We start from the raw sequence: 16,846 nt of genomic DNA, 5'->3' as shown, positions 1-16,846 counted from the left end.
GGAGTGCAGTGGCATAAGCTCGGCTCACTGCAGCCTCCACCTCCCGGGTTCAAGCGATTCTTCCACTTCAGCCTCCCGAGTAGCTGGGACTACAGGCACATGCCACCACGCCCAGCCGATTTTTGTATTTTTAGTAGAGACAGGGTTTCACGTGTTGGCCAGGATGGTCTCGATCTCTTGACCTCGTGATCTGCCCGCCTTGGCCTGCTACAGATTCTTAAGCCTCATATTCTGCATTAATGTGATGGCAAATTGGGAACTTATTCATTATTTCTGAGCTCCTCAGTGTTTCTGTCTTGGTTACCCAAAGTGGCAAAACTTAGCATAATCTCTATTGGCAGGCCTATATCGGCAGAAATTAGAGAAGTGGGTGGAAGAGGAAAGTAAAGGGAAAGCAGGTTAGCTTTAGGAGTGTGATGAATCTGTCTGAGGCACCAGCTTGTTAATTTCATTTATCAAGCATTTATTGGGTACCCACTGTTTGACACTGTGCTAGGTCCTGTCCATACCAAGCAGTATGCAGCTTGGTCTTTGGCCTGGGAAGGTGAGGAAGACAGTCAAGTTTTAAATATCTGTTGGGGTAAATGGAAATTTAGAATGACTGAAGTATCTTTTGCAGATAAATACAATTTTTTTTTATTTTAATTTTTATTTTTTTTATGCAGGTGGTATTTGGTTACATGAATAAGTTCTTTAACGGTGATTTGTGAGATTTTGGTGCACCCATCACCTAAGCAGTATATTTGTAGTCTTTTATCCCTCACCCACATCCTACTCTTCCCCCTAAGTCTCCAAAATCCATTGTATCATTCTTATGCCTTTGTGTCCTCATGGCTTAGCTTCCACATATCAGTGAAAACATTTGATATTTGGTTTTTCATTCCTGAGTTACATTGCTTAGAATAATAGTCTCCAGGCTGGGCGCGGTGGCTCAAGCCTGTAATCCCAGCACTTTGGGAGGCCAAGGAGGGTGGATCACAAGGTCAAGAGATCAAGACCATCCTGGTCAACATGGTGAAACCCCGTCTCTACTAAAAATACCAAAAATTAGCTGGGCATGGTGGCACGTGCCTGTAATCCCAGCTACTCAGGAGGCTGAGGCAGGAGAATTGCCTGAACCCAGGAGGCGGAGGTTGCGGTGAACCGAGATCGCACCATTGCACTCCAGCCTGGGTAACAGGAGCAAAACTCCGTCTCAAAAAATAAATAAATAAATAAAAAATAATAGTCTCCAGTCTCATCCAGGTCACTGCAAATGCTGTTAATTAATTCTTTTTTATGACTGTGTAGTATTCCATCACACACACACACACACACACACACAGTTTCTTTATCCACTGGTTGCTTGATGGGTATTTGGGTTGGTTCCACAATTTTGCAGTTGTGAATTGTGCTGCTATAAACATGCATGTGCAAGTATCTTTTTTGAATAATGGCTTATTTTCCTCTGGGTAGATACCCAGTAGTGGGATTGCTGGATCAAATGGCAGTTCTACTTTTAGTTCTTTAAGGAATCCCCACACTGTTTTCAGTCGTGGCTGGACCAGTTTACATTCCCACCCGCAGTGTAGAAGTGTTCCCTGTTCACCATATCCACGCCAACATCTTCTTTATTTTGATTTTTTGATTTTGGTCATTCTTGTAGAGGTAATGTGGTTTTTGCATTGTGGTTTTGATTTGCATTCCCCTGATCATTAGTGATGTTGAGCTTTTTTCCACATGCTTCTCGGCCATTTGTATACCTTCTTTTGAGAATTGTCTATTCATATCCTTAGTCTACTTTTTGATGGGATTGTTTGTTTTTTTTCTTACTAATTTCTTTGTTGTAGATTATGGATATTAGTTCTTGGTCAGATGTATAGATTGTGAAGATTTCCTCCCACTCTGTGGGTTGTCTGTTTACTCTGCTGACTGTTCCTTTTGCCGTGCAAAAGCTCTGTAGTTAATAGGTCCCAGCTATTGGGACCTATTAAATATAATTGTCTTTGCTTTTATTGCATTTGCTTTTGGGTTCTTGGTCATGAAATTCTTGCCTAAGCCAATGTCTGTAAGAGTTTTTTCAATGTTATCTTCTAGAATTTTTAGTTTCAGTTCTGAGGGTTAAGTTCCTAATCCATCCTGAGTTGAGTTTTGTATAAGGTGAGAGACGAGGAACCAGTTTCATTCTAACACATGTGGCTAGACAGTTATCCCAGCACCATTTGTTGAAAAGGGTGTCCTTTTGCCACCTTTATGTTTTTGTTTGCTTTGTTGAAGATCAGTTGGCTGTAAGTATTTGGGTTTATTTCTGCATTCTCTATTATGTTCTGTTGGTCTGTGTGCCTATTTTTATTCCAGTACCAGGCTGTTTTGGTGACTAAGGCCTTATAGTATAGTTTGAAATCAGGTAGTGTGATGCCTCCAGATTTGTTCGTTTTGCTTTGTTTCCCTTTGGCCATGCAGGCTATTTTTTGGTCTGTATGAATTTTAGAATTGTTTTTTCTAATGCTGTGAAGAATGATGGTGGTATTTTGATGGGAATTACATTAAACTTGTTGCTTGCTTTTTTGGCAGTATGGTCATTTTCACAATATTGATTCTGCCTACCCATGAGCATGGGATGTGTTTCCATTTGTTTGGGTCATCTGTGATTTCTTTCAGTAGTTTTCCTTGTAGAGGTGTTCCTTTGTTAGGTATATTCCTAAGAATTTTATTTATTATTTTGTTTTGCAGCTATTGTAAAAGGGATCGAGTTCTTGATTTGATTCTCTGCTTGGTCACTACTGTTGGTGTGCCAAAGAGCTACTGATTTGTGTACATTAATCTTGTATCCAGGAACTTTGCTGAATTCTTTTATCAGTTTTAGGAGCTTTCTGAAGGAGTCCTTAGGTTTTCAAGGTCAATGATCATATCATCAGCAGATAGTGACAGTTTGACTTCCTCTTAACCGAATTGGATACCCTTTATTTCCTTCTCTTGTCTGATAGCTCTGGCTAGGATTTCCAGTATGGTTTTGAAGAAGAGTGGGGAGAGTGGGCATCCGTGTCTTGTTCCAGTTCTCAGAGGGAATGCTTTCAACTTGTCCCCATTCAGTATTATGTTGGCTGTGGGTTTGTCATAGATGGCCTTTATTACATTGAGGTATGCCCCTTGTATGCCGATTTTGCTGAAAGTTTTAATCATAAAGGGATGCTGGATTTTGTCAAATGCTTTTTCTTAAGCTATTGACATGATCATGTGATTTTTGTTTTTAATTCTGTTTATTTGGTGTATCACACTTATTGACTTGCATATGTTAAACCATCATTGTATCCCTGGTATGAAACCCGTTGATTATGGTGGATTATCTTTTCAATATGTCATTGGATTCGGTTAGCTAGTATTTTGTTAGGGGTTTTAGCATCTGTATTCATCAAGGATATTAGTCCGTAGTTTTCTTTTTTGGTTGTGTCCTTTCCTGGTTTTGGTATTAGAGTGATTCTGCCTTCACAGGCTGAATTAGGAAGGTTTTCTTCTTTCTGTGTCTTGTGGAATAGTGTCGAAAGGATTGGTACCAATTCTTCTTTGAATGTCTGGTAGAATTGTGCTGTGAATTCCTCTGGTCCTGGACTTTTTTGGTTGGTAATTTTTAAATTACCATTTCAACCTCGCCTCTTGTTATTGGTCTGTTATTGGGTATCTAATTCTTCCTGATTTAAGCTAGGAGGTTGTGTCCTTCCAAGAATTTATTTGTCTCTTCTAGCTTTTCTAGTTAATATACGTAAAAGTGTTCATAGTAGCTTTGAACAGTCTTTTGTATTTCAGTAGTGTCAGTTGTAATATCTGCTGTTTTGTTTCTTAGTGAGGTTATTTGCAATTTTCTCTCTTCTTTTCTTGGTTAATCTTGCTAATAGTCTATCAATTTTATTTATCTTTTCAAAGAACCAGCTTTTTGTTTCATTTATCTTTTGTATTTTTCTTTTTGTTTCAATTTCTTTTAGTTCTGCTCTGATCTTGGTTATTTCCTTTCTTCTGCTGGATATGGGTTTGGTTTGTTCTTGTTTCTCTAGTTCTTTGAGCTGTGACCTTAGAGTGTGAGTTTGTGCTCTTTCAGACTTTTTGATATAGGTGTTTAGGGCTATGAACTTTCCTCTTAGCACTGCCTTTGTTGTATCCCAGAGGTTTTGATAGGTTGTATCATTATTGTCATTCAGTTTGAGTAATTTTTAAACTTCCATCTTGATTTATTTTTTTTTGACCCAGTACTCATTCAGTAGCAGGTTATTTAATTTCCATGTGTTTGGATGGTTTTGAAGATTCCTTTTGAGGTTGATTTCTTATTTTATTCCACTGTGGTCTGACAGAGTGCTTCATATAATTTCAATTTTCTTAAATTTCTTTAGGCTCATTTTATGGCCTATCAAATGGTCTGTCTTGGAGGAAGTTCCATCTGCTGTTAAATAGAAGGTATATTCTGCAGTTGCCGGATGAAACGCTCTGTATATATTTGTTAAGTCCATTTGTTCCAGGGTATAGTTTTAATCCGTCCGTCGTTTCTTTGTCGACTTTCTGTCTTGATGACCTGCCTAGGGTTGTCAGTGGAGTGTTGAAGTCCCCCACTATTACTGTGTTTCTGTCTATCTCATTTCTTAGGTCCGTCAGGAATTGTTTTATAAATTTGGGACCTCCAGTGTTAGGTGAATGTATGTTTAGGATTGTGATATTTTCCTGTTAGACAAGGCCTTTTTACCGTTATATACTGTCCCTCTTTGTCTCTTTTAACCACTGTTGCTTAAAGTTTGTTTTGTCTGATAGAAGAATAGCTACACCCGCTCACTTTTGGTGCCCATTTCCATGAAATGCCTTTTTCCACCCCTTTAATTTAAGTTTATATGAGTCCTTATGTGTTAGGTGAGTCTCCTGAAGTCAGTAGATGGTTGGTCGGTGAGTTCTTACCCATTCTGCGATTCTGTAACTTTTAAGTGGAGCATTTAGGCATTTATATTCAGTGTTAGTATTGAGATGTGAGGTACTGTTGCTTTCATCATGCTCTTTATTGCCTCTGTACTTTGGTGTTTGTTTTTGTTTTTTTAACTTGTATTTTTGTTTTATACGTTCTGGGTGATTTATACTTTAAAGAGGTTATGTTTTGATGTAAAAGATTTGTTTCAAGATTTAGAGCTCCATTTAGCAGTTCTTATAGTGGTGGTTTGGTAATGGCAAATTCTCAGCATTTGTCTGAAAATGACTGTATCTTTCCTTCATATATCATGCTTAGTTTTGCTGATTACAAAATTCTTGGCTGAAAATTGTTTTGCTTGAGGAGGCTGAAGATAGGTCCCCAATCCCTTTTAGGTTGTAGGGTTTCTGCTGAGAAATCGGCTCTTAATCTGATGGGTTTTCCTTTATAGGTAACCTGGTGCTTCTGTCTCACAGCTTTTAAGATTCTTTCCTTCGTGTTAACTTTGGATAACCCAATGACAGTGTGCCTAGGCAAAGATCTTTTTGCAATGAATTTCCCAGGTATTCCTTGTACTTCTTATATTTTTTCTTGATGCTATCTGTTTCTTTGAATACTTCTCCCTTCACTTCTTGTATCATTTTTTTGTATTTTTTTTTTTTTTGCATTGGGCTTTGCCTTTCTCTGATTCTTCCCTGATTGGCTTAATAACTGACCTCCTGAATTCCTTTTTATTTCTATTTGGGATTTCTATTTGGTTTGGCTCCATTGCTAGTGAACTAGTATGGTTTTGCGGGGGCACTGAAGAGCCTCATTTTGTCATATTACCAGGGTTGGTTTTCTGGTTCCTTCTCATTTGGGTAGGCTGTGTCGGAGGGAAGGTCTAGGGCTGAAGGCTGTTGTGTAGATTCTTTTATCTCACAGAGTGTTCCTTTGACGTAGTACTCTTCCCCTTTTCCTATGAATGTGGCTTCCTGTGAGCCAAATTGCAGTGTTTGGTGTCTTTCTTCTGGGTCTAGCCACCCAGCAAGTCTACCTGGCTTCGGGCTGGTCCTGGATATTGTCTGCACATAGTCCTGTGATGTGAACCATCTATGGGTCTCTCAGCTTTGGATACCAGTGCCTGTTCTGGTGGCTGTGGCGGAGGGTGCAATGGACTCTGTGAGAGTTCTTAGCTTTGGTGGTTTCGTGCTCTATTTTTGTGCTGGTTGGACTCCTGCCAGGAGGTGGCACTTTCCAGAGACCATCAACTATAGTAGTGTGGAGAGGGACTGGTGGTGGATGTGCTTCTAGAATTCCCAAGATTATATGCCCTTTGTCTTCCACTACCAGGGTAGATAGGGAAGGACCATCAGGTCGGGCAGGACTAAGCATGTCTGAGCTCAGACTCTCTGTGGGCGGGTCTTGCTGGGGCTGCTGAGATTCCCAGGTCACTGGAGTTGTGTTACTTAGGAGAATAATGGTTGCCTCTGCTGAGTCACGCAGGTTGTCAGGGAAGTGGAGGAAAGCCGGCATCACGGGCCTCACTCAGCTCACACGCAAACTGAAGGGCCAGTCACACTCTCACTGTACCCCCCACCAACAGTGCCATGTCCGTTTCCAGGCTGAGGGCAAATTGGGCTTGAAAACTTGCCAGAGGATATCTGCCTTTGAGCTGCAAGAGAAAAGGGCTTTAGTTCTTCCCCTGCCTGTGAAGTGTGTACACCGGATTCGTGTATTCCTCCAAGTTCTGGCAAAGAGGGTTCTCACCCTGTTCAAACCGTTTATAAAGTTCAGCTAGGTAATTTCTCTTCCCTGTGGAGTTTTACAGCTGGCTTCTCTGACCACCCTCCTAACGGGTCCCTCTGGTGCCAGGCAGGAATGGGCTATTTGGGGACCCAGTGAGCTCCCAGGGCCTTTCTGCTGCTTCCTGCACCTCTGTATTTCACTTGGCTCTCTAACTTCACTCAGTTCCAGGTAAAGTCAGAAACCTCTCCTGCTAACAGACCTTCAGCGTCTCCAGTGGGGGGGTGTCTGGGAGGAAGTGTGTTCCCACTTCCACAGGTGGGACACTCACAGTATTTGGGGTGCCTCCTGGTCTTGCAGGAGCAGTCTGCTCCTTCAGAGGGTCTCTGGGTCCTCTCTGGATTCTAGGTTTGATCTTGTAGTTGATCTAAAGCTAAAATTCACAGTGCAAGCCTCTGCATGCTGCTCTCTCTAGAGCTACAGTCTACTCATGCCTTGTGTCTGCCACAATCTTCTGAATCCTCAATTTTTTATTACTATAAAAATGATTGTAGATACCAGTAGGGAAGGTTTATGCTGCTTATGGTAACAAATTGATTTTGTAGCTTTATATAAAGTGTTTCGTTTCTCCTTTCTTCTTTTAAAGTAAGAATCCATGATTTTTGTCAGCAGAAAGCTCTTTTATGAATTAATGAATAAATGGTCCCAGCGCTTTTGGGATTTGTTAATTAAAGTGTCTGTATAGGAGAACGATCCAAGATGGCCGATGGCTAATATCCCGGGATTGCAGCTCTCAGGGAAGGCGCGGAGAACTAGAGGACGCCACACTTTCAGACAAATTCTGGTCGCTCACGGAGCAGAAGATCCCCCAGTGGAGGAAACACACGGGTGGCCAGCGCGACTCTCGTGGCCGGCGCAGCGGTTCCGCGGGCACCTTGGTGCGGCAGCTCTCGGAGCAGAGTAAACGGGACAGGTTCCCCTTCTGACCGAGGTTTGGAGCCCCGGGAAGGCAGAGTCGCCTACTACGGACACAAGAAGGAAGCCAGACAGGAGAATCCTGGGCAGAAAAGCACCATCAGTTTTAACGCCGCTGCTCTGGCCCTGGGAACTAACAACCTGGACGCCCACTCAAGAGACCTAATCTGAAAGTTGGTAATTTCAAAGACGACAGGAGGATAAATTTACAACGACGGGAAGAAACCAGCGTAAAAAAGCTGAGAATACTCAAAGTCAGAACGCCTCTCCCTCTAAAGATGATCACAGTTCCACATCAACAATGGAACAAGGCTTGATGGAGAACGAGCGCATCCTGATGACAGAATCACTCTTCAAGGAATGGATAATAACAAACTTCGGTGAGTTAAAAGAACACGTTGTAGCCCAACGTAAAGAAACTAGGAACTTTGAAAAAAGGTTTGATGAAATCCTATTGAGAATAGACAACTTAGAGAGGAGTATGAGTGAATTAATGGAACTGAAGAATACAATACAGGAACTCCGAGAAGTATGCACAGGTTTAAACACTCGAATTGTTCAAGCAGAAGAAGGGATATCAGAGGTCAAAGTCCAACTTAATGAAATAAAACGTGAAGAAAAGATTAGAGAAAAACGGATAAAAAGGAATGAGCAAAGTCTCCAAGAAATGTGGGACTATGTGAAAAGACCAAATTTACGTTTGATAGGTGTACTTGAATGCGACGGAGAGAATGAATCCAAGCTGGAAAATACCCTTCAGGATATTATTCAGGAAAATTTTCCTAAACTAGCAAAGCAGGTCAACATTCAACCCCAGGTAATACAGAGAACACCACAAAGATATTCCTCAAGAAGAGCAACCCCAAGGCACATAATCGTTAGATTCACCAGGGTTGAAACGAAGGAGAAAATACTAAGGGCAGCCAGAGAGAAAGGTCAGGTTACCCACAAAGGCAAGCCAATCAGACTTACAGCAGATCTCTCAGCAGAAACTCTACAAACCAGAAGAGAGTGGGGGCCGATATTCAACATCCTCAAAGAACAGAACCTTCAGCCCAGAATTTCATATCCAGCCAAACTAAGCTTCACAACTGAAGGAAAAATAAAATCTTTTATGAACAAGCAAGAACTCAGGGATTTTATTACCACCAGGCCTGCTTTACAAGAGCTTCTGAAAGAAGCATTACACACAGAAAGAAACAACCAGTATTAGCCTTTCTAAAAATACACCAAAAAATAAAGAGCACCAACATAAAGAAGAATTTACACCAACACATGGATAAAACAGCCAGTCAACATCAAATGGCAGCAACCCTAAATTTAAATTGACGAAATCCCCCAATCAAAAGACACAGCCAAAACCCAATGGCATGTTACATCCAGACCTGTTTCACATGCAAGGATACACAAAGACTCAAAACAAAGGGATGGAGAAAGATTTACCAACCAAATGGAGAGCAAAAATAAATAATAAATAAATAAAAAGCAGGAGTTGCAATTCTCGTATCGGATAAAATAGATTTTAAAGCAACAAAGATATACTGGTAAAAGGATCAATGCAACAACAAGAGCTAACGATCCTAACACCCAGATACAAGACTTAGATTCAATGAGACAGAAAATTAATAAGGATATCAAGGACTCGAACTCAGATCCAGAACAAGTAAACTTAATAAATATTTATAGAGCTCTCCACTTCAAATACACAAAATATACATTCTTGTCAATACCACATCACACCTACCCATAAGTTTAAATGAAACATTGATTGGCCATTATTAATACCCAGTTTTTTTCAAAATAAAGCAATATTTCCATTTACTCTCCCTCTTTCTCTTCCTCTTTCTTCCTCTCCTTTACTTATTTTTTTTTTTCTTTCTTTCTCTCAAAAAAAAAAAAAAAGAAATCAACTTGTAAACCTCTAGATCCAGGTCGGCAGTGTCTCTCTCATTGCATGATTTCCTTCCTTCCCTTCCCTCCCTACCTCCCCGCTTCCTCTCTTCCTTCCTTCCTTCATCCCTTCCTTCCTCCCTACCGTCCTTCTTCCCTCCCTTCCTGCCTTCCTCCCCCCCCCAAAAAAAAAGTGTCTGTATAAAATGCTTTAATGAATTCTCAGTTTTTATGTTTTTAAAATATAAAGTCCTCCAGAGAAATTGTAATTGTTGGGGATAATTTTAAAACCTGGAGCATTTGGCATTCTTATGAAAATGGAAAGATTTTGTAAATGCTTTTTAGTTATATGAAGAAGTGTTTCTGCTTTCTTTTGAGATATATTACAAAATTACATGGATGATGAAAATGTTTTTGCATATTTTCTGTGTAGAGTGAACTTCTCATTTCTGTCTTGTATTTTAAAGCCATGTAGATGGTTAGAATTCTGTCTTAGGAACCCAAAATGGAGCAATATGGGATCTTCCGTACTGGCAGTCCTAAGAAACAGACAGTCAGCAAAGGAAGGAAGGCGCTGACTAAAGGGGAAAGCGGGTTAGTTCTGCAAGTACAATTAATCTGTCTGAGGCACCAGTTTGTTAATGATGTTTATTAAGCATTTATTGAATCTCCATTATTGTTTTACACTGTGACAGGTCCTAGACATACCAAGTCGTATATAGCTTAGTTTCTGTCCTGCAAAGACTGATAAATATAGATAGACAAATCGTTACTGAAATGATTACAGTCTAGCAACATACTTATGCCTAAAATTATTGGGAACAGAACATTGGCTGTGACTAAATTCTTAATTTCCTAGTGGAGCAAGAAGGGATAATTGTTGCATGCAGAGGAAATAAATTTTACAATACATTTACAAAAATTACAAAGATCTAGAAAAGTCTAGGGCCCAAATTTGAAGGCTTTGTATACTGTGTGAAAATGCTTTGCCTTTATTTTATTACTTAGTATTATTTAGACTGTGGTGTGGGATCGGGGTTGTTTATATGTATTTTAAAATTTTACAGACTGTGATGGATTAATAGTTTTATAAAATACAATAAAAATTAATCACAGAAAGATGAAATAAAGATACATGAAATAAAGTCCCAAGTTTTAATTTAGACTGAACCAACATAAAATGATTCTTGTATTAGTCTGTTTTCATGCTGCTTTAAAAGACATACCCAAGACTAGGTAGTTTACAAACGAAAGAGGTTTAATTGCATTTACAGTTCCACATGGCTGGGTAGGCCTCATAATCATGGTGGAAGGCAAGGAGGAGCAAGTCACATCTTATGTGGATGGCAGCAGGGAAGGAGAGAGCTTGTGCAGAGAAATTCCCATCTTTAAAACTATCATATCTCGTGAGACCCATACACTATGACGAGAACAGCACAAGAAAGATTTGTCCCATGATTCAGTCATCTTCCACCAGGTCCCTCCCACAACATGTGGAAATTATGGGAGCTACAAGATGAGATTTGGGTGGGGACATGGAGCCAAACCATATTAATTCTATACAATTGCTATAAATGTTTATAAACACTCAGTTTCTATACTTACCTCATCATGGATTAGTAATAAATATTTAATAGTTAGTAATTCTTGGATTTGTGATGGTCTGTGGGCCACACTTGGAGTGGTATTGATCTTCTAGGCGAAAAATGGCCCCTGAAGATTTTTAGGCGAAGAATAGCATGATTGTGTTTGTGTTTAACACAGTGAATTTTTGGGGGGATATGGGCATTGATTAGGTTTCAGGCAGAAGGTTGGAAACCAAGGAACCCTGGAATCGTCAGCATTTGAGGGGTAGCTGGAAATGGAGGAGAAAGTGAAGGTGACTTTGTTTACATTAATGATTCATGTGGGGAGTAGTTTCCCCACTAGGCCATAAACTTATAGAAGGCAGAGGCTCTATTTCTTTTTACTCCTAAGATAAAATCGACATTTCAGAAATATTTGATGCATGATAAGTAAATGGATGAATGAATAAATGAATGAATTGGGTCAGAGAGGTAAAGGCAGAACCAGGAAAGAGCAGAGTGTTTAAAACTGGAATAAGAATTTCAGGCTAGAAAATGTAATAAACACAACCAAATGCTTTCATATCAGAGAAGATGATCATTTATTAATCATGTATTGGACTTAGTAATTTGAAAGTCCTTAGGGAGAGCAGCTTTATCAGTATGGTAAAGTTAGAAGCCAGATTATAATGTGTTGCCTATCTCTACTTTCTGGTAAGGGGGTGAGTAAAAAGATCTTTTAAAAGATGGCACTTCATTAATCAATGTTCATTTATGTATTGAGGAAGAAAAGTAATCATAATCTTTGGTATCAATTTAGTATTGTGTTTCAGTGTAAGATCAAGAATAGATATGTATTATTTTTCTTCCATTTCAGCTGGGGAACTAACATCTATTAAGTGGAATTGGGATCGATTTTTTTCTACGTTTGATTCTGATTGAGAAGAAAACTAAAATATGAATAATTTGCTTGGTCTTATGTCAAATGGATTTTTAATGAATTTATTCCTTAATATTATTTTTGTTTTTAATTTTTAAAAACAGATTTAGGGCTTGCACATGCAGGTTTGTTACAAGGATATATTATGTAATAGTGAGGTTTGGGCTTCTGTTTTACCCATCACCTGAATAGTGAACGTTATCCCCAATAGGTAATTTTTTTCAGACCTTACGTCCTTTCCATCCTCCTCGCTTTTGGAGACTGTAGTGTCTGTTCTCTTTAGGTCCATGTGTACCCATTGTTTAGTTCTCACTTTTAAGTAAGAACTTGCAGTATTTGATTTTCTTAGTTATTTCACTTAGGATAACTGCCTCTAGTTCTATCCATGCTGCTGTGAAAGACGTTTCCCTTTTTATGGTTGTGTAGTATTCTAGGACATATACATCACATTTTCTCTATTCAGTCATCCATTAGTGAACACTTCGGTTGTTTTCATGACTTCACTGTTGTGCATAGTGCTGTGATAAACGTTTGAATGCAGGTGTCTTTTCGATATAATAATTTATTTTCCTTTGTCATTCCCTGATATTCTTTACTGATTATTAGAATCCTCCCAATAACATTCCATTTCCATCATAGAATAAAGTTTACTCTTACTCTGTACTGTGCCAGGCTTATATTTGGTCAAAAGTTTGTAGGAAAAATATTATGGCTTGAAAGTATGTGGGATATAATTACTTCTGAAGAGTCAGAAAACTGAAAGGCATTCGAAAGCTGTTAATAGGAAGAATAGGAGTTACGTGTAGTATTATTATATTTGCTAATTTAGCAAGTTTGTCTGTCATTGCTTTATTTCTTATAATCAAGTTTTAATAGGATCTTTTAAATGTAAAAAGGCGTTAAACATTACATCTGCTACATAAGTGATCAGCATTCTCATACAGTGCCACATGTACTGTTCATACATCGTCATCTTTTAATATTGTCTAGATGAAAACTTTATTTGAAATTTTGTTTTCTTGATTGCTTTTAAAAAATACTAAAATAAACATTTGATATTTTTCACCCTTTTCCCACTGTAAAATGATTATGGTCATTTTACAGTATAGAGAATAATGAAAATTCAACAGATTTAAGGCAATCTACAACATTACGTGAATGCTTAAATCATTTTAATGCTTTTTTTGTTCTTAAATAAAAACATTCAGCTTTCTTCACAATAATTTCAATAGTTATTTCAATGTTTTTGTAGAATGAAGACCAGCAAGAAGTAATCCTTGTCCGAACAGATCAGTCTGGTAGAGTGTGGCCTGTGAACACACCAGGAAAGTCTCTGGGATCACAAGGAGGAAGAAGAAAGAGACAGGTGGTATGTTTAGCATATGTCTTTGTTTATTAATTCAGAATTCCTTCTTCCCCTTAGGGCTTTCTTTGTATCAGACTACAAAATATTTTCGGAAATGTAGCTTTCAAACGCCAATATTGGAAGGTAGTAAATGATGTTGTTATTACTTTTATTCTTAGTTATATCTCTTTGCCTTTTACAGAATGGAAACTAATCCAGCTATGTTTTTTCAAATAGTTGTTAACTTTGAGTGTTTAAGAGAATTTTAATTTTAGTGTACATTTCTTTGTTGTTGTTTTCAGTTGCTTTCGGCATGCTTGCCGTAGCTCTCAGGGAAAATGTAGGGAAAACCAGAGCTGTTACTAGTGTTAGACAGCTAACTTGAGAGCTCGTGATGGGGTATCCGTACACAGTAATGGCTTAATTATGTAGGTGCCATGATCCTTTATAAACCTAATTTTCTGTTCCATTTTCCAACTCTAGCAATTAGTTTTTAGCACTACCTTGAGGCCCTTGAGATGGCAAAAACAACATAATCAGCTTTCCCAAGTTAGGTTTTTTATTTTAAATTTGGAAGATCAGACAAGTGGCGGTTGCATACACAAAAGAACTGTTCATTCAGAATATTTCTGTCAAATGTTTATTTTTTGCCTTTTGAGTGCCTGTGTTGCTAGAGGTTCTAATTAATTAATTCAACAAACAAAAGTGGAATAGATATGTCTTCTAATGTAATGGGAGGAATTTGGTGCTTGGAAGGGTATGGGAGAGAATAGTAAAGGTTTGAATGATATGAAATGATGGAACTGACTAGGGATCTATAAATGCATTGTTGGAAGGCATCGAGGGTCCTTTTTGAGTTACATGCTACTGAGCAATCCAGGTAGAGGAGTAAAGAAGGTAGACCCTTTCACTCAGGATTAGAGTTTGCTCTTTGAGTGTAATGAAAAGACAAGAGGGCCAGAAATTTAAGTGTGTGGAGCCAGGGGGTGATTGAAGTCATGGGATGTGAGGTTTAAGTTGTAAATACAAGAATAGTAATGTTGGGAAATGTCGTTGCACCCCTGTTCCAAAGATCTCAAAGAGGTTAAAGACAGGGTTTTATTTGGATAAGGGAATGTGAGAGCAGCATCGCAAAGATTTAATTTGGGAGGAAATAAATGGTGTTTTTCTATTCCACACCTGGATGTATGGAACCAACTGAAAGGAACATCTGGGACTGAATTAGATGGAGACCAGAATCTCAGCTTTGCTTTGATAAAAGCTGTTTACAGAACGAGGGTTTAGTAATTAGAAGTAGGTGTCTTAGTTCGGGCTTCTGTAACATAGACTGGGTGGCTTAAACAATAGAAATTTATTTCTGACAGTTCTAGAGTCTGCGAAGTGTAAGATTAGGGTGCTGGCAGATTCATTGTCTGATGAAGGCATGCTTACTGGTTTGTAGATGATAGTCTTCTTTATCCTCACATGGCGGAGAGAAGAGGGAGAGAGAACAAACTCTCATGTATTTTGATAGAGGTACTGTATCAGTCAGGGTTCCCTAAGTTCAACTCCCAAAATCTCAAAGGTAGGGAAGCTAACAGTGCAGCCTTCAGTCTGTGGCCGAAGGCCTGAAAGTCCCTATCAAACCACTGGTGTAAGTCCAAGACTCCAAAAGCTGAAGAAGTTGAAGTCTGATGTTTAAGGGCAGGAAGCAGCCAGCATGGGAGAAAGATGAAGGCTGGAAGACTCAGCGAGTCAAGTCCTTTCAACTTCTAGCTGCACTGGCAGCTAATTAGATGGTACCCACACACATTGAGGATGGGTCTGCCTCTTCCCGTCCACTAATTCAAATGTTAATCTCCTTTGTCAATACCCTCACAGACATACCCAGGAACAATACCTTGTCCAATCAAGTTGACACTCAGTATTAACCATCACAGGTACTAATCTCAGTTCTGAGGACTTCATGCTCAGAACTCAGTGGCCTCCCGAAGACCACGCCTCTTACTACCTTCATATTGAGATTTCGACCTGTGAATTTTGGGGCAACGTACTCATTAAGTTCATAGCGGTGGATTTGCTAATAATCCACCTCTGTTTTTGATATACTTACTCCATGTCTGGATAACTTCAGTCTGCCCACCACAGTGGTAAGGAATTTTAGCCATAAGGAGAAGAAGAGCAGAAAAGAGAGAAAAAGGTATAGAGCAGTTCTGTTCTTTTGTCAAAACTCAGAAATCAGATAATATCATGCTTCCATCCCTGGGGAAGAGGAGAGGAAAGAGGCAGAAGTAGGGAGTGTAATTCTAATGGAAGTTCTTCCACATGGAAGCTGGTAGATCAGGGATAAACTGGAAGGAAAGGTTGTGATACATAGTGGGATTCTTATATTTAACACCAGATTTTTATGTAATCCATTGAGAAATACCTCAGAGACTTGTGTTTTCATTAAATTCGTAATGTTCCTTTTGTCATAGGTTTCAACCCATGAGGAAAAAGAAAGGGTCAGATACTTTCACGATGATGATCATCTAAGCCTGAGTGATTTAGTCAAAAATGAAAAGATGGGCACGGCAGAAAGTCAAAACAAGCTCTTCATGAGAATGGCCTCTAAGGTAAGAGATATTCCCAGGGCACTTTGAATTCTAAGAATCAGGTTATTCAGTGGAACAGCATTCTGCTTTTTGGAAAGATTTGGTTCTTTCTAATCTTTGTTCATTTTATTAAATTAAATCCTTTGTATGACTTATTAGAAACATGCATTTTGGAATTGATCTGGTTGAGAAACAGGCATTTTGAAATTTTGTTTTTAAATATAGACTATGGTTTATTTCTTTAATGCATTCTGTGGATATTTTAATTACATATTTAATCTACCCTTTAAGAGAACATTTTAAGCCAGGGTTGATGATTGGCAGTGCGCTGTTTGTTAGGTGACCAGTCTGCCTTGTCTTAATGTTCTTCCAGCTCTTCATCATTGTCCCATGAAGAGGCTGAAGAAAATATTTGGGTTAATATATTATGAATTATGGAGAGGCATTTGGGAATAGTCCTAAATCTATATGAAAATATAAATCATTATGGGTATTATGAATTTTTGTTTCAAATAGCATTCTCTGTGGCAGTCTCTTCCACTGAAGTCTCTTTCAAACACTACCATTAGCATTTTTTATAAAATAGACATTGTATTTAAACTGTTCTGTAACAAATTTTGGCAAATTGTGGCCCCCATGAGAAAAATTCAGCCTACTGCCTATATTTGCAAATGAAGTTTTATTGAACCACAGCTATGCACATGCGTTTGCGTATCATCTAAGGCTGCCTTCACGCTGCAATGGCTGAACTGAGTAGTTGTGACAGAGAGTGGATAGCTATAAAGCTGCAAGTATTTACTGTATGGTTCTTTACAGAAAACAAACGGCCCGCTTCCACTCTATAATACCAGCAGTTACTTTTTGGTAGTGGAAGTTTGAACTGAGTCACCTAGATTCAGGCATGGGATGGGGAGA

The 16,846-nt window shown here is 38.9% G+C and overlaps 1 protein-coding gene across 7 annotated transcripts in view; it reads left to right on the top strand.

Annotated features, from left to right (window-relative positions):
• Positions 1–16,846, top strand: part of CWF19L2 (CWF19 like cell cycle control factor 2) — a 172,181-nt gene that overhangs the window by 56,363 nt on the left and 98,972 nt on the right. For 4 of the 7 annotated variants that reach the window (XM_078339371.1, XM_035264426.3, XM_035264424.3 and 1 more), the window contains 2 exons: positions 13,266–13,382; positions 15,815–15,952. In XM_078339371.1, the coding sequence (XP_078195497.1) occupies positions 13,266–13,382; positions 15,815–15,952 (255 nt within the window). The remainder of the gene's footprint in view (positions 1–13,265; positions 13,383–15,814; positions 15,953–16,846) is intronic. The other 3 variants (XM_035264427.3, XM_035264425.3, XM_078339373.1) reach the window with 1 other exon arrangement.

This window comes from Callithrix jacchus, chromosome 10 (assembly GCF_049354715.1).
Source record: "Callithrix jacchus isolate 240 chromosome 10, calJac240_pri, whole genome shotgun sequence".
In the NCBI taxonomy this organism is placed as follows: domain Eukaryota; kingdom Metazoa; phylum Chordata; class Mammalia; order Primates; family Cebidae; genus Callithrix; species Callithrix jacchus.
Note: the sequence above shows the minus strand (reverse complement) of the source record. Positions and strands in the feature narration are given on the sequence as shown.